The 24,834-nt window shown below is 47.0% G+C and overlaps 1 protein-coding gene across 1 annotated transcript in view; it reads left to right on the forward strand.

Moving 5' to 3' along the window:
* The window catches only part of LOC125718408 (capping protein inhibiting regulator of actin dynamics-like), a 160,339-nt gene extending 142,484 nt beyond the window's left edge, over positions 1–17,855 (forward strand). The window contains exons 2-3 of the mRNA XM_048992261.1: positions 15,832–16,524; positions 17,844–17,855. Of these exons, the coding sequence (XP_048848218.1) occupies positions 15,832–16,524; positions 17,844–17,855 (705 nt within the window). The remainder of the gene's footprint in view (positions 1–15,831; positions 16,525–17,843) is intronic.
* The last annotated feature ends 6,979 nt before the right edge of the window (positions 17,856–24,834 follow it).

Genomic DNA, 24,834 nt, shown 5'->3' on the forward strand with positions numbered 1-24,834 from the left:
GGTAAACTGAATGTGAAAGCATACCCATATAATTCCTCTAGAGGGAGCTAACGTTCTGGGGAATAATGGAAGCTAGCTAGAACAAGAAGTTGAGCCAGGAGCCGTTAAGCCTGTTTGCAGTTGTGCAAATAAACGGCACAAGCCAAGTAATATTTATTGTGTGGTGATTGCTGGGCTGCAAGGATATCACAGGACCCTACACAAACACACAAACACAGGCATTTAGATGTAGGCTTCAAGTAGCCTAAGCTCAATTTGTTTTTAAATGAAAGAGCTCTTAGTCTAATCATTTTTAAGAGTGTTATCGTCTTTGTGCTGTTTCAGATTTGGTTCACTGAATTTATTTGCTTAACAGTGGGACCACGTAGGCCTCCAAAATGATTTTAGATCGATTACCGTCATTGACAATTAGCACTATGCTAACACCTAATGGGAACTGCCATTAACAGGCTAACAGAAATTAGCATCGCCAATTTACTTGACATGTTTAACATGCGGCCTGGGTCCACATCAGATGTAACAATATGTCCAGTATGAAGTAACAAAACTATCAGTTGCACCATATGCACTGTGGTCATACTTACAGTCATGAACTTGAGAAATTTAAATTGATGAACTGATATCCTCTTGTTCTCCTGTCAGCTACTGACAAGCTAGAGCAACGAGAGTCAAAATATGATAAGTCGCATTAAGTTGACGTCATTGTCCAAGGTATACATAATGAAAACGAGGCGGCGGCCATTTTACTGGGGTGCGAGAGACAAGAGCAGCAAGAAAACCGGAGAAAAACTGAGTAGCGGCTATGCTGTAACAACACGAGACCTCGACGAGAACCACGGCAGTATTGAACATGGCGGCGCGCAGCTGACTGCAAAAAGGTTATCAATCGGATTCTTTCCACGCCAACTTATCTCTAGACAGCCTTAAAGGTAATCAAAATACATTTCAGTTGTATCCGTAAAATAATTTAGCATCCTGGAGCACAGTGAAATTCTGAACAGTTTAGAAAATTTTATAGACGAGTGCTTCGAGAGAATTGCTATGCGGAAATCAGACAAAACGCCGACCACTTCCACCTGTAAAAATAACTCGTCCTCCAAGAGAAGCCGCCCCGAGGACTCCCCAGAAGCGGCTTCTCGTAATGCCAACGATGTGACAGACATTTTGGAGTCTATAGATATACGACTATCCAGCTTAGATGCGCGTCTGTCCCTAATGGAAATTCTCCATAAAGAGTTCCAGGCTTTGCGTGAGTCAGTGGAGTACAGCCAACAACAGGTGGAATCACTCGCTGCAGAGAATGCGACCCTCGGGGAATCGGTAAAATCCCTCACAGATGGAATGACGCGCCTTTCGGAGGAAAATAAAAAAATAAAAGAAACTATCATTGACCTCCAGGCCTGCAGCATGAGAGACAATTTAGTAATTTCAGGCATCCTGGAGAAAGTATATTTTAGCACTTTGAAATTGCTAAAATATAAAGTGCAATACAAATAAAATGTATTATTATTATTATTATTACGGTGAAAGAGTTCATTCTAACTCAGCTAAAACTCCCGGAGGACACAGTAAAAACCATCAGCTTCCATCGAGTTCACCACCTAGGAGTGAAGAGACCCGACGGACGCAGACCCAGACCAATAGTGGCTAAATTCGAGCACTTTAAACAAAAAGAACTGGTTAAAAGCCTCGGCCGGGAATTAAAAGGAACAAACTTTAGCATCAACGAACAGTTTCCCAAGGAGATCCTAGAAAGAAGGAAGATCCTGTTCCCTATAAGGAAAAAATTCATCGACGGAGGCTCCCGTGCTGTCATCGCGGTCAACAAACTCTATGTCAGCGGACGGGTCTATTGCCACCGGACCCTGAGCCATACAGCATCTTACAAATAATAAAGTCCCAGGTCCCGATGGTTTCCCAGCAGAATTCTACAAAGTATTTTGGCCAACGCTAGCACCCGTTTTTATCAGAATGGTTACTCAAATTCAGAATGATCACTCGCTATCTCCAAACATATACTATTAGCCTGCTTCTGAAACCTGGTAAAGACATAACGCTGACATCGAGCTACCGCCCAATCTTACTCATAGACGTAGATCTTAAAATAATTTGCCAAAGTCCTTGCCAAAAGATTAGAGAAAGTTAGTCCATTTCTTATACATCGGTTTTTATCAAGGGTAGACACTCAGCTAATAATACACGTAGACTATTGAATGTTATAGACTACTGCTCCATTAACAAATTAGAAACCACAGTTATATCTCTAGATGCAGAGAAAGCATTTGACAACGTAAATTGGAAATTTCTATTTGCAGTTCTACATAAATTTGGATTTGGTTCATCCTTCATAAGCTGGATTAAAACACTATACAGCTCTCCAAATGAACGTATTAGGACAAATGAACTATTTTCTCGAAGCCTCCGTTTGCAGAGGGGCACCAGGCAGGGCTGCCCGCTCTCTCCCTCGCTTTTTGTTATCTTCATTGAGCCACTAGCAGCGGCAATTAGACAAAATTTACATATTAAAGGAATTCAAACAGAAAAAATAGACCATAAGATAAGCCTTTATGCAGATGACGTATTACTCTTTCTTAGGAACTCACCAGCCTCTCTTCTTAAGACAATATCACTTATAGATAAGTTCTCATCTATATCAGACTACTCCGTCAACTGGAGCAGACCAACAGTTCTGCCTTTGAATTGTAATTTCCAAAACACAACTGCTACTCCGTTGCAGTCAGGTAACCTCAGATACTTAGGCATACATTTTTCCACCAGGCTCTCAGACTTGGTACAGATGAATGACATTCCAGTATTAAAAATGGTAGAAGATGATTTCATGCGATCCCCCCACAGTCCAAAAACATGCTGTGGCTAATTGGAGTCGCTTAATTGCCCATAGGTGTGCATGTGTGAATGAATGGTGTGTGAGTGTGCCCTGCGATGGGCTGGCCCCCCATCCTGGGTTGTTCCCTGCCTCGTGCCCATTGCTTCCGGGATAGGCTCCGGACCCCCCGCGACCCAATAGGATAAGCGGTTTGGAAAATGGATGGATGGATGGATTTCATGCGATGGAAAACTCTACCTATATCACTCATGGGTATAATTGCCACCATTAAAATGAAGATCCTGCCTAAAATCAATTACTTGTTCTCAATGATCCCTAATAAACCCTCTATTGCTTGGTTTATATCACTAGACTCAAGCATCTCATCATTTTTATGGAAGAATAAACCATGGCGAATAAGATTAAAAACCTTACAAAAAGCTAAAGGTAATGGTGGTCTAGAACTACCAAATTTCTATCACTACATCTTAGCCAGCAGATTGCAGTATGTATCAAATTGGATTAAATCAAGCCCAGTAGACAGTCCATGGCTGGACTTAGAACAAGCAATCAGTGGAGAAGTAAAAATCTCTGATCTACCCTTTATAAGTCCTAGCATGAAGCGTTATAACTGTTTTAAAAGCCTTAGTATTAAGACCTCATTGACAGCCTGGTGGGAATTTTTTTAAATAACCAGGTATGCACTTAGCCCTGTAATCTAACACCCATTTGGAACAATCCAGATATTTGCCAAAAAAAAGAAAGCATTGAACTTTCCTGTATGGCGTGATAAAGGGATTATAAATCTATAAATAGATGACTCAATTTCCCTCCCAACCTCAAAATGGGGGCAAGATCTATCCATTGATCCCGAGCAAAACGTTTGGAATCAAATATGTTTAAACCCTTTCAAAATGACTAAAAGTCCCAACTTGCAACTTGTACAATACAAAACTCTCAATTGAATACACTACAAAGGACAAAGGATGTTCCAAGTAGGCCTTAAACACTCAAACTTATGTACCCACTGCTCAGGTAACTTTGTGGAGAACTACAGTACATGCATGCAATATGGTCCTGCACACCGGTGCAGAAGTTCTGGCAGAGGATATGTGAAGATCTATCAGTATGGTTTAATTGTCATATCCCAATCTCACCCACACTGTATATTTTAGGAGATGCAAGTGAATTAGATATGAAAGAAAATAAGGCACACATAATCCTTACTGCCTTAGGCATCTTCATGAACAGGAAATCAAAAAGTAATTTATGTATTACTCAGCATAGAAATTTACTGTTAGACCACTTAAGTATGGAGAGAATATCTGCTCCCATCCAAAATAAACAATTATGTGAATTGGATTCTCTCTGGTCCACTCTGGCCAATTCCATTATATGGGGGGGGTGGTCGGCTGTGGTCTCGTCTCCTCGGGCGGGGTTGGGCCCTCGAGCTATGGGCGTCTAGTGGCTTCTTGGGATGGCTGCCGTTTTATGATGTCTGGGTGTTTGCCCTGGCTGGGGGTGGTGGGGGGGAGCTTGGGCGGGTGCTAACTGGTGGTTATGGGGCGTGGGGTCTGGAGTGCTGGTGGTGGCAGGGGCTGGCCCTGGGAGGGGCGGTTGACCTCTTTGGTGCAGGCCTCGGTACGGGGTCCGAGGCTGTGGCGCCCGGGGCCTGGCCATCTCTTCAGTGGGTGCCTCCCTGCGCCGGGGTGGCCTGTGCTTCCCCCGGGGTGCCGCCGAGGGGGGGGGGGGGGGGGGTGGCTTTTGGTGCTGGCGGTGCCCTGGAGGCCCCGGGTCCGCTCCTTCCCGCTCGGCAGGGGGGGCTGGGGTGCCTACTAAGGCAGCTGGTTAGCTGGCTCTCTTTTTCCAGGGGTTGAATAATCTGCCCCCTGGCCTTATGAATCCTAGCCCCTCTCCCCCCTCATTCACAACATGCCACGCACACATGTAGGACCTCTGGGGGGGGGGGGGGGGGGGCGTATGCCGTGCATACTACGGTGGGGAGGGCCATTTATGTGGCCTTACTCACTCTGTTGTGCGGCCTTCTGCCTCCCCCTGTTTTAATTGCACTTTAGTCATCACATACCAGTATACACACGGGGCCTTGGGGGGCGGGGGCACTACTCAGAGGCTGGTGGTATCACTCGCCTCTGTGCTCCTGCCGCCCCCAAATTTTACTCACATCATATATACTTGATGGGGAGGAGATGTGGAGGAGAGCTGTTCACAAGCAGCGCTCCTCTACGCTTCCCCCGTCAATTTTAAATTCATCTTAGTTTCTCAACTGTCATACTCACCCCTACACTACATACAGTCTCATACATACAGTCTCATACATCACCACACGCCTTTCACACAGGTGCATGGGGGAGGAGAGTGGGAGGGTCTTCCTACTCCCCTGCTTCCTGCCAGGGGTGTGGGGGGGGCGCTATGTGAATGGGCCTATGTCTTTTTGTCTCTGTGTGTGGGTGTCTGTGTATGTTGTGGGGATGTGTGTATGGTGTATGTGCATGGCTGCGAGGTGTGTTTGTGGGGTGTCTGTGTGGATGGTGGCAGCCTGGGTCCGTGCTTGCTGCTCCGTCCTGGGTGCGGTTGGTCTCCTGGGCATGGTTGCTGGCCCCCTTCCTCTGGCTGGTGGCCCGGGGGGGGCTCGGGCCTCTCCAGCGTGGGTGAGGCTCTCTACTGGGGGCTGGTCGGCCCCCGGCCGCCTGGGGTCCTAGGGGCCCTGGCCTTAGCTCATACGGGAGTGGCCACGCCCTCGCATTTGGGAACCCACCTCTGGTTCTTTGGGGCTCATGCCCTTTTGGCTGCGGGGGCTGCGTCTGGGACCTCCCTCCTCCCCCGGCTGGAGTGGAGGCATGGCTGTTATTGGGACGTGGGGCCCGGCTCTTCCATGCTCTTTGGGAGCTGCGGACGTCCTGGTCCTCCCGGGCCTGTCTCCGCCGACCTCTGGCTCTTGTGGGGTGTGGTTGCGGCCTCCCACCCTTGCTATTTAGTCCATTTCATGTTGAAAACACACGCACACAACACAAGCACACAACACACGCACACAACACACGCATACTAGCCTGCATCTCGCCTACACAATTGAGCACACATGCACGTATACTTGCACGCATCCATCCAAGCACACACTAAGATTTTATATGCTTGTATAGTTGTGTTACTTTCTTCACTCTTTAATTTTGTTTGTTCCTGAATTCATCCATTTCTGGATAATTTCACATTTCTGAATTTATCCACTCTTGACATGTTTCTCACTTACTCCTTTTTTCTTTTTCATTCTTTTTTCCCTCCTAATCTGTCCCTCCTCTTCGGCCAGCTCACCCACTGCAAAATTTTGTATGTGTTAAAAATAAAATAAATAAACAAAATCAAATAAAATAAAATTAAGAAATCGATTAACATGAGGAGTCTATACAGAGTTTATAGAGCCCCTCATGGTAAAGCAAACATGTTTGGCAGAGCAGTGCATTCAGACCTTGATTCTGCTAAAGCTGCCGGACAGGACAAAGGCGAAAAAAAAGAAGAAGGTGGGGGTCAGTGCAGCAGTGGATAGTTCAGGTCCAGAAAGTAAAAATCCAGACCAAGATTTAGTTTCAACCAACCAGCTGAGTACTCTGTGTCTGTGGCACTTTACACAACTAGTTGTTTGAAACAAAATCCAGGACTGGATTTTTACTCTCTGGACCTAAACTATCCACTTCTGGATCAGTGTCATTCTTAAAGTCGTGTTTCAACTTCTGGCAAAGTTCTCCCAGGAGCCCATCTCTGTTGTATGTACAGTCGGCATGTAATTCATTCCTGCCCAGATCCCTGACAAACAGTTGGAGGCAGAATTACTTACTATCAGAGTATGTGAATTTATACACACACCAGCAGCTGTGACCAAATAAGATATTTCCTGTATACTGCTGCCACATAGTGGACACAAGGAAGACTGCAATCAATTCTAAAATCAGTCAGTCAACATGCTACCGCCACAGACTATTACCGGGAAGTGATAAAACTTCAGGGAACAATATGAATATAAAAATACAGATGTAGTATATTGTATATTGTAGAAGTATATTGTGCAAAATGTATCTTCATCTTAACTACGCTGAATGGTGGAGTAAGAGAGAGTGAGAGCCTGTCCCAGAGTAAGTGATCCTCACCTGGAGGCCCATCAGTGAAGAAGAGGATGAAGAGGAGCATCAGAGGAGCCTTAAGTGTGTATCGCTGACCTCAGATCTGTGGAGACTGACACTCACTTCCTGACTCTCCATAACTTCACTGCCTCCCTTTTTCTGGGTATTAAATGTTTAAAAATCATCCATCTATCTTTGATAAAAATAAACTGTTTGTGCACTGATACATTTTCTCTCTATTTCTTGTCTGTAATAAGGAAAACAGTTTGATGCTGCTTTTGACCTGCTCTTACCAGGAATAAATATTTTGATTACATCTAGAATCTTATCATTTTAGAAACATGATTTCATAGCACCGTTTTGGGTCGGTGGAGGGAGTACTTCGAAGACCTCCTCAATCCCACCGAGACGCCTTCCGATATGGAAGCAGAGTGTGGGGACTTGGGGGTGGACTCGCCTATCTCGGGGGTGGAGGTCGCTGAGGTGGTCAAAAAGCTCCTCGGTGGCCGGGCCCCGGGGGTGTACGAGATTCGCCCAGAGTTCCTCAAGGCTCTGGATGCTGCGGGGCTGTCCTGGCTGACACGCATCTGCGGCATCGCGTGGACATCGGGGGCAGTGCCTCTGGATTGGCAGACCAGGGTGGTGGTCCCCCCCTTTAAGAAGGGGGACCGGAGGGTGTGCTCCAACTACAGGGGAATCACACTCCTCAGCCTCCCTGGCAAGGTCTATTCGGGGGTCCTGGAAAGGAGGGTCCGCCGGATTGTCGAACCTCGGATTCAGGAGGAGCAGTGTGGTTTTCGTCCTGGCCGTGGAACAGTGGACCAGCTCTATACTCTCAGCAGGGTTCTGGAGGGTTCATGGGAGTTTGCCCGACCAGTCTACATGTGTTTTGTGGACTTGGAGAAGGCATTCGACCGTGTCCCTCGGGGGGTCCTGTGGGGAGTGCTCCGGGAGTATGGGGTACCGGGCTCCCTTTTAAGGGCGGTTCGGTCCCTGTATGACCGGTGCCAGAGTTTGGTCCGCATGGGCGGCAATAAGTCGGACTCGTTTCCGGTGAGGGTCCGTCAGGGCTGCCCTTTGTCACCGATTGTGTCTGTATGAAGGTGTCTGTATGACAGGGGTGGGGGTGTCCTGGGGGGAGGGGGGCAAAGTCAGGTGATTCACTTCATCTGGGTCTTATCAGCAGTCCTGTCAGACTGAGTGCTGTTTGTCTTTCTCTCAGCACCACAATGGTGTTTCACACATAATGGGGTCCGTGGGCGTCCTCAGTCATATTCAGGCTTTCAAAGCTCATCAATCATAAAAAGTCACATGGATCTGACACTCTGACACTGTTATATTCATTTGTTTAAATTCAATGAAAATACTATATATTACAGCTAGTTGGTGGATCCGTCTGCTCTTTATCTGCTCCTCACTGGCATACCTGGGTCTCTCTACAGTGCTTCCCTGAAGCATCAGAACCATTTATAAGGGAATCTATGTGTGGCTCCCCTCTAGTGGATAAACAAAATTCAGCTACTTACATAGCTTGACTGTATTTCCCTCCTAGTTTAGTTTAGTTCCTAATTTAATCTATCTGATGAAGCTGAAGGCAGAGCTGGAAATTAGTTTAGTCATGACTTCAGACAAGGGATTCTGTACAATCAGAGATGGAGCTGCTGGTTGGGCTGGTCATCTTTTTCTGATGTAGCTCTGGATGTAAAGTTACAAACTGCTTAATATGTATCAATCTGTTTTATAATGTTCACACAAAAAAGTGCTTTTAATGTGTTTGCACCTTGTTTCTCCCACAATGTGTATTTGATTCCTTCTTGACTTGGAGGTAAAGAGATTTAACTGGATGGATTTTACTTTTGTGAAGCACTATAGTCCAAAGCTGAACTGATTATTCAAAGCTTTCTGGTTTTTAAGTAAAACTACTTCATTTAAATTATTTGTAACCCACTTTGCGCCTTTCTAGACTCAACAAAGCATCATTGCCAACAAAATATGTTACAATTAAATCAGGTAAAGAAGTTTCATTTGGAATTTATTGATCCAGGTTTTCAGAACCACGGACAGCAACTAGATTTACTGTCATTTAATGGGATTGAAAGCAGAATACACAGAGATGTTTTCATTTGATGTTGTCTTTCTTTTTACTTTTGATATGCCGTCTTCCTCCTTAGCTGATATGTGAGGTTGCTGTCAGCTGAGACAAGCTGGTGTGATTTTACGCAGAGTGATAAGTGGGCGGTCCTGATTTAATGCGTACATCACCCTCTAAAACAGTCCCTGATTGGTATCTCTGTCTAATTTTCTGGACACTTAATTCGTTTACCTGATATTTTGCACTAGACAACACAACACATTCACATTCATCACAACCAGGGTATTTACACGCTTCACACATTCACACAATTTCCTCCGGCAGGACACGAATCACTGCGCGGCAGCTACTATTCATTCACTTCCCTGGCAGGACTCAGTCCGCTACCAGGCTGCCCCCGGCAGAGCCGTGTTAGCTGCCCGACGGGACAGTTTCCATACACAACCTTATTTATACTTAGGTGGGGCAAATGCCAACCAACCCACTTGTTTTCACTCCCTCGTGAAAACCCTTTCACTTCCCTTTGAAAGACCTATGTCTCTGCAGACACCTTAATTTGCTTCCTTGCAAATACCTGTATTCACCTTCTTGTGAATACGAGGATCCTCCCGTGGATCGCAATCCACTAGCGCTTTTCCCAAAGTTTGTCAAACAGCACATATAGATACTATACAAACTTAAACATAGACTTGTGATTTAAAAAATCAATTTACAATTTTTTTTTCTCTTCAATTTTGGTCCATTGATCGGATTGGGATGTCCAGGCGTCCGTCCGACGAGGATGAGATGCTGAGCCGGATCGAGTAACCTTTTTCCTCGCTCCTTGGCTGGCAGTGACGTCTCACCGCTCCCTTCTAACAGGACACCTCGTTCCTCGCCGTCCGTGCGCTCTGGCTGCTCCCTTTCTCCGATCCCGGACGAGCCCCCAAATCTGTGGAAGAAATTTCTCGAAGTCCGACGTTTAAGTGTTTGACAGAACTTTATTATTCGATGAGCTCAAAGGGAACAGACACTCAGCAATCATGCGTCTGAAATCGAGGACAAGTCGGATATCTGGACGTTCCAGTTACTTCTGCCTTTCAAGGTCCAGGCAGCAAAAGGAAAGATTACTGATTATGCTAATCAAGAATTTTCTATCACACTATCCTTATATAAGGGACTTTGGCTTGGATTTAATTTATCAGGACACTGTTGATTTAAGGACTTCAAGACACTGTAAAAACAGCGGACAGATACCTGTCCACAGTGCGTTTCTGCTGATATCTTTCAGGTAAGAGCAGTGCTGATAAATGTCATCAATGAGGTAATCTTTCAAATATGGCAGTTTAAAAAATTTCCTGATATATCATGAACATTGGCTTATCAATAGTCTAAATTGAAATAATTTCTGACATAGGTTTGTTTGATGTTTAATTTTGAGTATTCCATTGGGCTGTGCAAATTAAGTATTTAATTTATAGGCACTGACAAGTATTGATTTAACAAATATGTAACCTTTCTACAAAATGAACACTTGTTTGCTAGTTTGAAAATAACAGAATAAACACTGAATATTTTGTAGTTTCATTTAAAAGCACCAACATTTAAACACGGTGAAATCTTTCTTTTCCAGAGTTACAATAAAAGCAAATCTGCTGAGACTGCGACTCTGTTCTCAAAACTGTAAGTTCATCAGAGGTGGAGAATTCCAGTCCACAGGGAACAAATCCAGACCAAGATTTTGTTTCAACCAACCAATAGTATAACAAGTCACATTCACAGAGCACTCAACTGGTTGGTTAAAACAAAATCTTGGTCTAGATTTGTACTCTCTGGACCTAAAATCTCCACCTCTGAAGTTCATATGCAAAATAAGCCCACTATTTCACTAAAGCTTCAGGAAAGTCTGTTCAATATAGTACTGTGTTCAAAACCAAATATACAAAAAGACATTTTGAAAGCAAATCCAAACACAAGTGGACACATACACCGGTTCACCCTACGCCATTTCCACACTAATGAATTTACAGCACCACTGGGTAGGAATAAGGCTTGATGCGATAAACCACCTATAACATTATATAACACAGACCTGCTCAAAGAGAAGAGGCGGAAAGCATCAAGGGAAAGCTTTCAGAGTGAAGGAACCAAACTGGGCAGGGAATATTGCCCCTCCCCCTGCTTCCCGTGGGCCATAGATATGGGGGCTGAACTCATATACCTGATGTCAGTGACATGCTGAGAAAAGTTCTGTTGGGCTAAAGAGACGGGAATATGGAGGCTCATGGACTCAGTTCTTAATTAGATTGGCTCACTGGAGCGTCCCGAGGCCCCACGTGACACAGGGTATTTATGTTCCGGCCTTACCTTCTTGCGTGACGCAGCAAGGAACACCTTCCTGCTCACTGATGGATGTTTCCTGCGCTGAACAGGGTCATGAGCGACATCTCAGAGGCCAGCTACACACCAGCCACAAATCAAACCCAGCTACATCAAGGAGAACTGCATTTAAGTGAGACCTTGTCTATAGTTCACATAGTGTCTGAAAAACAAAATGGCATGGAACCTCTAAGTTAACAGTGAAGGACATTAAAATGCTGTATTCCTCAACCAGCCTGATAAATTTCTGCTCAAAGCACTGACAGCAATGAGTTACACTTCCCGCACTGTGCCTTTGCTAATTCGCACTGATGAGATAGATGCATGACCTTGTACTTTTAAGCCATATAGACAATAGTCCAAAGTAAGTTTCTTAGAAGACTTTCTCAGTAGTTTTTGATTGCACAGGCAAAATTGTCAAACACTGACACTTATTTACAAAACTGCAGATGCACAATGAAGAATTAACAACTGGGTACAAAAGAAATGCTTTAACTGTCCTGTAAAATACACCTCAACAGCATGCACACTTATGCGCCAACAGGCCAATCAAACCAATATTTGCACAGCTGTGATAATGTACAAAGTGCAATCAGCAGAAGTCCTGTACAATATTTTCATACATGGAAGATGTTGGCACAGTCTAGACACACAAATCATATAAAATAAAAACAAACTAAACACAACAAATAAGGAATAAAAAAGCAATGTATACTCATGGTATGCTTATATTTTACACAAAATTGCTCTGAGGGCAGAACAAAACATAATTGGCTCAGAGAGATTACCAATCAGATTGTAGAGGGCGTGGGTCCAAGCAACTAGTAGAGGCAGGACCAAGACATCTGATTGGTCCTGCCTTGTCTAGTTGCTTGGACGCACCTCCTCCTGCAATCTCCAGTCACCCCAGGAAACTGATCTTACCGACCATGTAATCAGATAGAGGCGGTTGTCTGCCTTTCTTGGGCTGTAGATTGCCTGTATTTCACTCCTTATTCTGGGAATGAACAGAGAAGACGCATATTTCTCCGTCTCTAAGAATAATAATGTCCAGTCACATGCTTTAAGCACAGGTTGTCCAAAGAAATCAAGGCCTGCTCTTCTGAACTTCTGTAGAAATCCAATTGAGAAACTATTTGATGAAGACGAAGGGAAATGTGAAAAGTCTATAAGCAGTTCAATGTATCCCTAGAAATGCAGGTATCCCCAGGAGTAAGATATCAAACCAGATATGGACTACATTGGCTGACACGTTCAGTGACACGTCAGCATCATAATGCCTACTGAGGACAAGAATATAAACGATAGAAATCACTGTTCACCTCACTGTGTTATGCTTTTTTGCTTTGTCTGGTGTACGGTACGGCGAGTGTCGAGTCTAGCAGATATGTACTAGTGGGCAGTCACTGGAACACTCCGTAGCGTCCGTCGAGTGTACATGCCTCCGAGCAGGGTGCTCAGCAGGAGCTCACAGCAGCAGCTTGATTTTGGGTTTCGATCAGACTCCCTGGGTAGAAAATGCTGTTAGCACACTAACAGCACATATAACCAGCGTGCAAAAGCCCTCAGGGTGTGGGATGAAATTATTACTTCGGGGAACAAATTTAATAAGGTCACTTTAAAGATAAAATTACATAACAGAAATATAATTCTGAGGCAAATGTCTATTATATCTCCATATGTGTTTGAAATTGTTAGATGCCTTTCAATAAACCATTTCATTAAACAACCTTGTAAATGATTTAAAAGCAGCAGCATCCATCTTCATTATTTCACCAGCATAAACCTACCAATTTTCACCTTTCATGATGCAGTATTTGGGATATGAAGGTTTTGGGGGTGTGAATGTAGCATTCTGAAACAGACTCCATTTGAAAACTGGTCTCAGGCTCAAACATGCAGCCATAACATAAAATAAATACATATAAACAATACACAGCTCTGTAAAAAATTAAGAGACCACTCTATATACTTTTTTAAAATCTGCATTGTTAAATTCTGGTTTAATCCTGGTTCTGCTGGCAGAAGGCTACACTGTGAGGCAGGCTGCTTCCATGCTCATGAGTTTCTAAGACCGCAGTACACAAGAACAGGGTGAAGAAGCAGGAGACACTGGGAAAAACCAAAAACCAGCCAGGTAGAGGGCAGAAGCAACCTTCTAATGCCAGAGATGATCATCAACTTATCCGTCAGTGTCTAACAAATCGGAGGATGACCTCAAGTGACCTTCAAAAGTTATAGAAAACATTAAGTGTGAAGTGTACTGGTAGGACAGGCTCCTAGAAGCAGCGGTGAAGACCCATAAAGCAAGGAAGAAGCCCTTCATCAATGAGAAGCAGGGAAGAGCCAGGCTGGAGTTTGCAAAAAAGTTTGTATTTTACACAGGCTCATACCCATAACCCATAAACTGAGAAATAAGTGAAACTGAAAAATTTGATGCGGTGTGGGAAAGGGGGGCCACACTCCCCTGGGAAACTGTAAGGGGTTGCTGCAGGAGGGTAGTACTCGCTGTGGGATATCAGTCACGATTCAGGATAGACAAGATTCGGGGGGGTGGGCTGTTGACCGCATTTCACCAGATACACGTTCTCAATCAGGAGGGGGGAGCAATTAGTTGTACTCTGGCTTATCTTACTTGAGGTCAGTTGGATGCACACTCAGACGAAGTGGGTTGGTAAGTAAGTTTGTATTTATGTATGGTTCTATAACAAATAAACAGGAAAAACAAATTACCATAGTGCTTACAATGGTTATTACCATAATAAACTAACATAATGCATAATTGTACCATATCGCCTTAACATTGATAAGTTCGGCTATACCCACAACAATACATTACATTAGCAGCAATTCGTATTAGAGGGAATGATTGGACGGGAAATAAACACAAATATCTTTCCGAGGTATACAACTGAACACTCGTCAGCGATAATTATAACAGTACGCCAGCTAGGTCACGTTAACCTAGCCGCGCAATTAAGTAAACTAAATTAGTACAGCGTCACTTATGACTTGTAATCAATAAACTTAGTACTTACATTCGTCAGTGACGCACACATAAAAACCAGGGACTGTATTTACTGCGAGGAACAACTAAACTAGCTATACATAAACTGCAGCTCACCGACGTGCTACCTATTCAGCCCTTCAGGCTCTCCCGCGCGCTCTCGTCTCGCATGCACCCACAGTCCTTTGCAAGCATCGGTGTTCCTTAAAGCTACAAGAGCCTTTCTAACATGCGAAGATGGGATTCAGAGGGTGAATGTTTTATCTCACCTCCATTAAACGTACCCAAACACTGATACCCAACCCCATACCCCTCCTTGCTGTGACCCATCACCTGGCGGCTGGTTCTTTGGTTAAAAACTGGCCTCCACTACCATTGCTAATTAGAATCATCTCACTTATATAAAAGTTTTGAAGAGCCAACAGGATTCGAAGCCTCTTACATCTCAGGATGAATCGGAAGTCATCGGTCACGTGATATTGCATAAACTTAGCCCCGATTCCCAGCTTGAAGTCGCTGTGCCACACTTTGAGGATCAGAATCTGGGTATTAACTGTCTCATCACTGAGTTCAGCAGCTTTCACGATACAGCACAGCATGGCCACGGTCAGAAAATGTGAGCCTGTCCTCCTGAGTAAAGTAAAGCTCACTACGCTCTGTGAGCACAGGAACGGCCCGGCAATGTTTGGTAGGTTTCTGCATTGTTTGCAAGTACAGAATATTATCTGCGCGTAAACTAATTAAGGTAAATATGGAAATTCATACAATATATGCTGCAGAATATGAGCTGAATGAAGCATATTAAAAATGCAAAGAATTAAAAAAATTGAACCACTGACCAAATATGGCACCTACGGTTGTTTTTCAAATAGAATTCTAGAACAGAATGTTACCGTGACAACTCTGATGTCATCATTCTGAAGGTATAAATTGAGCTGTAGGCACTAATACCACTTCAAAAGAAATCAGACATTGACCGTGCTGCATCTCAATATGAAGTGGTGTTTTCTCAACTGTATTAGGCCGCCAGCGGTACCAAACGACGCTGGGGATGGTACTGAAACAAAGGAGGAAAGAAAAAGGAAGGCCAAAGGAGGAAAAAAAAAAATCCTGGCTAAAGAAGATTTTTGCAAATAAAGGAAAAGGAAAAAAGGCAATGGAAGAGGAGAGCCAGGCAGTGGTGGTGGTGGAGGAGGAGAGCCAGGCAGTGGTGGTGGTGGAGAGCCAGTCAGTGGTGGTGGTGGAGGAGGAGAGCCAGGCAGTGGTGGTGGTGGAGGAGGAGAGCCAGGTAGTGGTGGTGGTGGAGGAGGAGAGCCAGGCAGTGGTGGAGGAGGAGGAGGAGAGCCATGCAATGGCGGAGGAGAGCCAGGCAATGGTGGAGGAGGAGAGCAAGGCAATGATGGAGGAGGAGTACAAGGTGATGGAGGAGGAGTACAAGGCAATGGAGGAGGAGTTCAAGGGATTGGAGGAGGAGTACAGGGCAATGGTGGAGGAGAGCAAGGAAATGGAGGAGGAGGAGAGCAAGGCAATGGAGGAGGAGGAGAGCAAGGCTTTGACTTTCACAATGGAGGAGGAGGAGAGCAAGGCAATGATGGAGGAGGACTACAAGGTGATGGAGGAGGAGTTCAAGGCAATGGAGGAGGAGTTCAAGGGATTGGAGGAGGAGTACAGGGCAATGGTGGAGGAGAGCAAGACAATGGAGGAGGAGGAGAGCAAGGCAATGGCGGAGGAGTGCAAGGCAATGGCAGAGGAGTGCAAAGCAATGGCGGAGAAGTGCAAGGCAATGGAGGAGGAGGAGAGCAAGGCAATGGAGGAGGAGGAGAGCAAGGCTTTGACTTTCACAATGGAGGAGGAGGAGAGCAAGGCAATGATGGAGGAGGAGTACAAGGTGATGGAGGAGGAGTTCAAGGCAATGGAGGAGGAGTTCAAGGGATTGGAGGAGGAGTACAGGACAATGGTGGAGGAGAGCAAGACAATGGAGGAGGAGGAGAGCAAGGCAATGGCGGAGGAGTGCAAGGCAATGGCAGAGGAGTGCAAAGCAATGGCGGAGAAGTGCAAGGCAATGGAGGAGGAGGAGAGCAAGGCAATGGAGGAGGAGGAGGAGTGCAATGCAAAGGTGGTGGAGGAGGAGAGCCAGGCAATGGTGGTGGTGGAGGAGGAGAGCCAGGCAGTGGCGGTGGAGGAGAGCCTGGCAAAGGCGGTGGAGAGCCTGGCAATGGAGGAGGAGTGCAAGGCAAAGGAGGAGGAGGAGTGCAATGCAAAGGTGGTGGAGGAAGAGAGCCAGGCAATGGTGGAGGAGAGCCAGGCAATGGTGGAGGAGTGCAAGGCAATGGTGGTGGAGTGCAAGGCAATGGAGGAGGAGAGCAAGGCAATGGAGGAGAAGTACAAGGCAATGGAGGAGAAGTACAAGGCAATGGAGGAGGAGTACAAGGCAATGGGGGAGAAAAGCAAGGCAATGGTGGAGAAAAGCAAGGCAATGGTGAAGGAGAGCAAGGCAATGGTGAAGGAGAGCAAGGCAATGGTGAAGGAGAGCAAGGCAAGGGAGGAGATGCGACTGAACATAGATCACTGACTATCAGTACTACTGAAATATGTAAATACTTGTAAATAAATCATTAAAAATGAAGACACAGGTGTTTTCAATTGAATGTGAGTAGATGTTAAATGTCAGGAATATTCCAAATGTCTATTACACGTGTTGCCTATAGGGGGCCATATGGTTTGGGTGGTAAGGGTTGCCTTTAAACTTTAATAGAATGAAAATTCATTACATGTATTTATGTTGTATTTTTAATTACGTTTTTAAGGAATAAAACATAACGGGATGAATGTAAGATACGTCCAGCGGGGACCCGTCCGGCCGCAGCCATGTATTGTTAGGAGTAGGCACAAGCGCCAAGGCGTATTTTAAAATAAAGCACCAAAATGTTTTAAAGAAGAACTCTAGCGTTATAAAAGCAGGCGGAATTTAAACAAGTACAAACATGCCTGAAAGAAGCAGAAGAGCAAATGCTGAGTTTAAACAAGCACAAGCGAAACCAACATACAGCACGTCGTTTTAAAAGAAGCACTTCAACTCATTACATGTAATCAACATGCTTAAAGAATTAGAAGAAAAACTTTAGTGGTATTTACCAGCGTTAGGTTGAAGAAAGCATTTAAACAGCAAACTTTTAGAAGAAATAGGCCAAAAGGCGAAATGAGCGAAGTGGCCAGCCCGTTTCAAAATGGCGACACCAGCGGAGCGCCTGTTATTTCAAATAAAAACGTTATGGTTATAGGGGTTTAAGTAATGAAGCACTTTTCTGCCAATGTGAATAATAAATTAAAACGCTCTAAGCATTTCAACAACAAGAATCATGGAATAACGCGGTTAATTCTTGTTTAAATGAGCGCATGCGCTCTCCTCTCTGGCTCGCTCTCATGCAGCCATGCACGTAGAGCCACACAGTATTTCCTTTAAAGAGCCGACTCTCTTGCATTAATTTATTTAAACAAGCATTAACAGGGTTATTTCTTGATTCTTTTTTCTTATTAAAAAAACGCTAGAGAAAGTTTTTCTTTAAAACATTTCGGTGCTTTCTTGTGGTGCCCAAAGCACAGAATACTGTAGTGACCGTGGGGGCGGTCCCTCATTGCCCATTGGGAGGCTGCGCCCTCATTGGCTGCTTACGCGCTACCCGAGCGGAGCATCATGGGAGTTCGGGGTTTGGGAGTGGGTTAGCGCTATATTGTTCCAGTATTGTGCTATGTTGTTCTGGGGTCAAGGGCATGAGGTCATCGTGTGCTATTGTGATGGGTTCTGGCACTTTTGAGGCTGCCTGCCGGGGGAGCCACGCCTCACCGTCCTCGTGAAGCAGAGTCTGGTTAATGACGGTGGCCGCGGCTCGCTCCTCAAGGGGAGGGCTCCCTCATGAGGTAAATCAAGCAGTGCAACCTCCAAACGCAAAAGAGCGCACAGGTTCCTTTATCCTTGTTCTAGGCTGGAAAATAAAGGGTTGTACGTGTTCCAAATTGTACCTGAACTCCTTGTGTCCAGCCTTCTTTTCCATAGTGGACCCCTAATGTTCCTTCTGTAACGTGGCTAAGTTCAAACCCTCCCCGCAAAAGGGACAATAACAAAGAGGCATGTGAAAATAAAACCCAATCCACTTTATTACAAATATCTAAAATCAATTACACAAATAAAGGTTGCTGGGGGGGGCGGCTGACTATCCTCCAGATAGTAAGGTCAGATCGGCACGCGCAGCTCTCAGCTCAGGAGGCCCCTGGTGACAAAGAAAAGAGCAAAACCACACAGCATGCAACACGACAAGCACTACACACAACAGTACAGTGTCCCCTCAGTGTGGCACCCCAACAGCAGAGAGCGAAAGCCTGTGCGGATCCGGCCTTGTACAGAAAGATCCCATGTACAAACATAAGGGGAGGGTAGTGGCCGATGGCCACCGCCCAAAATACAATACTAAAGTTACACTTACAACTTACAAGCCTATCAAATAAACCTAAAACAGTGGCTGGTCTGGTCCTTTGCAGGAATGCTTAATGCCCTCGCAGCACAGCAACACCAAGAGGAAGCGTTCCAATGCTACAGGTACAAAGAAACAATCAACAAAGAAACATAGACCCTTTTAAATCCCACAGTATAACCCAAGTTACCAGAGCCTCAGTGTCTGTAGTCCAGCAGCTCGTAGGGGATCACGTCAAATGATAAAATTCCAAACAGTCACCTCCGCGTCCTCCATGAAGAGTTACATGCTGCTAGCAGTCACCCTGGTAAAATTTAAATTAAACAAACATTCAAGTTCTCAAACAAACCCTCTCCTCCTTTCCTTACCCACAGGGAAGAAGAACCCACCCCATGTCCAGTTGTAAAACACAGCAGCAAGAGAACGAGATTCCATCTTGGCAGCCTTTTATAACTTCCTGGTAGGTCATATGACCTGGCCCAAGTGGTTGCCAATATAGTGTAATTACCAGTGCCATGCAACTACTCCTACCAGCCCGTTCAGATCCCCACATTCTTTTAAAATAAGCCGTGGCGCTTGTGCCTACTCCTAACAGCCCGTGCCTGCGGCCAGACGGACCCCGCTGGACGTGTATGCGCTAATTTGCATTCATCCTGCCATATTTTATTATTCCTTAAAAACGTAATTAAAAATAACACAAATAAGTACATGTAATGTATTTTTATTCTATTAAAGTTTAACAGCAACCCTTATCACCCAAACCATATGGCCCCCTATCGGCAATGTATGTTATATGGAGATAACCCCTCGACCAATCAGAATAAGGGATACACTCCCCCTCCCGCTTATGACGTCATAATTCATAATAACAATGACATCCAAATTTAAGCTCCGCCCAATGTACCACAGACTATTTTCTTAAGTACAAATTATTTAAAAATACGATTATAATAATTAAAAAATACATTATAACATGTCATATGTCACGGGACGCTGGAAGCCGGTAAGGCGAACAGACAGGCGAGCAGACAGGAAGCAGGCAAACAGGCGAATTACGGGGCAAACTGGGGTTTTAATAAAGGAATCGGGGGAACGGATGGCGGATAACATCTGACGCGACTAACATCAATGACAGACCACGGGTTAGTACAAAACAGGAACTTAAATACATGGAACAAGGCAGCAGGAAACAAGACACGACTGGGCACGATCAGGAAATCACACGTGGGTAATTAGGGGGCGTGGCACACACGAGGAGCGGACGAGCCGGGCATGACAGAACCCCCCCCCAAAGGCGCGCTACACCGGGCGCGCCAAGGAAGGGGGCGACGGACGGGACGAGGCAGAACAGGACCTGAAGAACAAGAACAGAATCCATCAACGAGGGACAGGGAACAAGACAGACAGGCAAAACCGACACAAAGGCAGAAGCCAGGACAGGATGCGACACAGGACAGGGAAGGCAGAAAGACAAACTAGGAAGGGAGAAACAGAGGGAACAGGCGGAACAAAAGGAGCGGGAGTGACGGGAGGGTACGACGGTAAACCAGGAACGGAGCGGGGCAGAACAAAGGGACCAGGAACAGAGGACGGCGGGACAAAGGCAGGAGGAGGAACAAAAGCAGGCGGGAGAGAAGGAGGGGGAAGTAAGGGGAGCCCGAGGGAGCCCCAGCGGGCGACGGGAGGCAGCCGGAGGGGCCGCAGGTGGCCGGGAGGCCGGAGCCGGAGGGGACCCCGGAGGGGCAGAGGAGACAGGGCGAGGGACCCGCGGAGGGGCCAGGGAGGGAGCAGGAGGGAGCACCAGGGAAGGGGACGAGGGAGCTGGAAGGGGCCAGGGCGAAGGCAAGGCGAGGGGGGGAGCCGCCGTAGGCGGCGACGTCCTCCGACGGGCCAAAGGTGGGGGCCCCGCAGGCGACCGAGGAGCCGCCGTCGGGGAGACCCCAGGCGACAGACCAGGCACCGGAGGGGGGAGCGAGGCAGGGCGACGAGGCACCGGAGAGGGACCCGCAGGCGACAGCCGACCCGGAGGGCCAGGACCCGCGGGCGCCATCCGAGCCCCAGCGCAGGCGAGGCAGGGCGAGCCAGGGGGCAGGGCGGGCGGGACCCCAGTCCTGCGTCTGTGTCCCCTCCCTTTACGGGACACAGACATGACCCCAGGTCGGGGTCGAGTTCGCCGGGGTAAGGGAGAAACAGTCACAGGGGGAGAAGGGACTGGAGGCAGCTGTGGAGGGGGCGCCTCTGGAGCTGCTGGAGCGCGGTCAGGACTTGGAGCGCGGTCAGGACTTGGAGCGCGGTCAGGACTTGGAGCGCGGTCAGGCGGAGGGAGCACCTCTGGAGCTGCAGGTGGCTGCAGTGGGGGCGCCTGCCCTGGAGCTGCAGGTGGCTGCAGTGGGGGCGCCGGCCCGGGAGCTGCAGGTGGCTGCAGTGGGGGCGCCGGCCAGGGAGCTGCAGGTGGCTGCAGTGGGGGCGCCGGCCCGGGAGCTGCAGCAGGCGAAGGGGGCTGCGCAGGCAGCAAAGGCGGCTGCACAGGCAGCAAAGGCGGCTGCGCAGGCAGCAAAGACGGCTGCGCGGGCAGAGGCGGCCGCACGGGAGCGGGGTCCGCGGGCAGCGGCGGCCGCACGGGGGCGGGGTCCGCGGGCAGCGGCGGCTGCACGGGAGCGGGGTCCGCCGGCAATGGCGGCCGCACGGGAGCGGGGTCCGCTGGCAATGGCGGCGGCGGTCGCACGGGAGCGGGGACCGCAGCCCTCTGGAGCTGGAGGAGCTGCCGCACGTCCTCTGCCATACTCTCCAGCTCCTTTGGGTAGGAAGCCGGAGTAAACGCCGCAAAGCTCCTCTGGAGTCGCTCCGTAAGCTCCGTTACCTCCGGACTTACTGGAGGGACCAGTTCCTCCCAGATCCTCCAGAACAACCCCTGGAGGGCAAAGAACTGGGAGGCGCAGTTCACCGGCTTCCCTAGGTGAGGCGCGGGTAGCGCCTCCGGGGTGGTTACTGCAGGGGAAGAGAGCTGTGTGTACATGGGCGTTAACGGAGGGAGCTCCTCGGGACAGGCTATCGCCGGTCTCCTCCTCCTTCTCCGGCGCCCAGCGGCGGTGAGAGGTGGTGCGATGTCCGGGAAAATGGGCGGTGAAAGAATCGGCTCCGGCTCCGGGTAAGGGTAGAGGAAGGGCTCCTCGTCCTCATCCTCACTGGAGAGCCAATATTTCCACACGGGATCGGGGTCACGTGTGGTCAGCCCTCGGGCTGGAGGTCGGGCGGGTACCTCCCTCTCGTCCTCCGTCGGGAGGTAAAGCCTGGAGAGCGAGCAGGCGCCGAGACGGATCATCTCCTGCGGGACCCTCTTCCCTCTCCGGGTGCCTTTCTTTTTGGGGTCTGTCATTCTGTCACGCGACGTTTGCACGGGTAAGGCTCACGGAAAGGCAGGCAGGCAAGGAAGCAGGCAAGACAGGCAAGGTACGGGGAAAACTGGGGTTTTAATAAAGGAATCGGGGGAACGGATGGCGGATAACATCTGACGCGACTAACATCAATGACAGACCACGGGTTAGTACAAAACAGGAACTTAAATACATGGAACAAGGCAGCAGGAAACAAGACACGACTGGGCACGATCAGGAAATCACACGTGGGTAATTAGGGGGCGTGGCACACACGAGGAGCGGACGAGCCGGGCATGACATCATAATTACAAACTATTATTAAACTGTAATAAACCAAATCGTGCTAAATCCATCCATCCATCCATCCATTATCCTCCGCTTATCCGGGGTCGGGTCGCGGGGACAGCAGTCTCAGCAGGGAAGCCCAGACTTCCCTCTCCCCGGCCACTTCTTCTAGCTCCTCTGGGGGGACCCCGAGGCGTTCCCAGGCTAGCCGGGAGACATAGTCTCTCCATCATATTCCTGGGTCTTCCCCGGGGCCTCCTTCCAGTGGGACATGCCCGGAACACCTCCCCAGGGAGGCGTCCCGGAGGCATCCGGATCAGATGCCCAAGCCACCTCATCTGGCTCCTCCTGATGCGGAGGATCGTGCTAAATACTATTTTTAAATAAAATAATCTTTGTAATTTAAAAACACATATCCATCCATCCATTTTCCAAACCCAACAGGAATGGAATATGACACTCTTGTAAGGTTATGGCCACCTCCCCAAAGACAGTCAGCCCACTTTACTTGGGGGCCACAAATTACTTAGAAGTCAGTCAGTTACTACTGAAGTACAAATCATGGACAAATATAGTCACTACTTGAGATAAATGATGCATCGTGATTTTTTATGATGAACAGATGAGCATATATTGTGCATTTGACTTTCAGTAATTCCTTCAGTAGCTCACAAAGGGTTACAGAACAAACACAGTAACAAATATAGTAACAGCTTGAGATGCCTTACGATATATTAATGATGCAAACATCAGATCAGTATTTCACTCGTCTTATTCATTAATGATGAACAAACACGAGATCCTTGTGTAACTGTGATGTATATTGTGGTTAATTAATACATGAGTAATAGCATAATACTATATTATTTGTGCCCCCTCAAATAAAGTGTTACCAAAAACTATAATTAGTTAGAACTGCTACTGTGTATTTTGAAAATGTCAAGTTTTCAGAATAATATCAAACCCAATCCCAGGTGTTTTCCTCCAGAATTTTTTATTCATCTCACCAATTTGCGTGTTTCACCATTAGGTGTTGTGGCAGCATTCTCTAAAATGAAGATGGAACAGGAGAGAGTCGAAGAGATGACTCACATGTTTTATTCAACAAAGAGCAGGCCTGCAGTTTTAAGCATGGTGAGAGCCACGTTTGCACGCCAAGGTCATCTGCGATTCTTAGTGATGTCAGACTTCTTTGCAGAAGTGGTGGGATATAAAAAGGAATTTTGGCAGGCATAGGGCCCACTGTCACTCCAACTCTGGCTCACCATGCCAAGATCACATCCGCCACCAGCTTCACCAGGGGATTAAAGCCCAGCTTGTGAGCCCTTCCTGATCCACTGGAGCTCAGTCAGCCATCCCTGCAGGAACTTTCCTTGAGAAAGTTTGCCCCCATCCTGGCTATTTCAGCTCAGAAAGTGACCCAGCAGTCCACATCATCATAGCACATTCATTGTAAGCTGATGGCTGTTTCCAAGGGGAACTTAAAAGCACAGGTCTAACAGGAATAGCAGTCTATCACTGCAGAAAATTACAGCACAGAAAAAGTTTGCAGGGGACACAGTAATGAAGGCAAACCATGACTGGGTGACACACACACAAGCGAACATCATTCCTGCTACCACGAATCAGTAACAAAAATGATAAACATGGCCGTCTGACTCGGAAGGCAGGACACTGGGGCTGAATGGCTGTTTGCTGCCAGTACTGGCGCTGAATGTCATCCTCTGGGTATTTTTGTAAAATGCTGAAAAGTTTGATTGCAAATCCCTAAATATGCCCTGTAAAATCCTGATGTTTGTATCTTTTCATTGTTATATTCCTATCTCACCTCCATTAAATGTACCCAAACACTGACACCCAACCCCATAACCCCCCTTGCTGTGACCCATCACCTGGCGGCTGGTTCTTTGGTTAAACTGGCCTTCCTACATTACAGAAACCTACAGCAGCAAAATTCTAGGTGCAATATGATAGCAAACAAAAGAAAACCTGGAACAACTGGCAATGTTCCCCTTTTATCCAGTATGTAACAGTCACTGGGCTGCATAGAAGGATTCAGTGACCCATGTTCGCTGCCTTTTCAACTGAATATCAGAACATCTTCCAGCAATTCGTCAGCTTCTCGACTTCATAGTCTTTCGAAATTGTCGTATAATTCCAAGAAATGTGTAAAGCTTCTGAAAAACCCTATTACCTACCTGAGTGTGTAATGACCCTCTGTCCCCTTTCCTTGATGGAATGGTAAGTCAATAGGAGCTGTCTAAAGCCAGCATACTGTTATTGCTCAAG

Source organism: Brienomyrus brachyistius, chromosome 22, assembly GCF_023856365.1.
Source record: "Brienomyrus brachyistius isolate T26 chromosome 22, BBRACH_0.4, whole genome shotgun sequence".
In the NCBI taxonomy this organism is placed as follows: Eukaryota; Metazoa; Chordata; class Actinopteri; order Osteoglossiformes; family Mormyridae; genus Brienomyrus; species Brienomyrus brachyistius.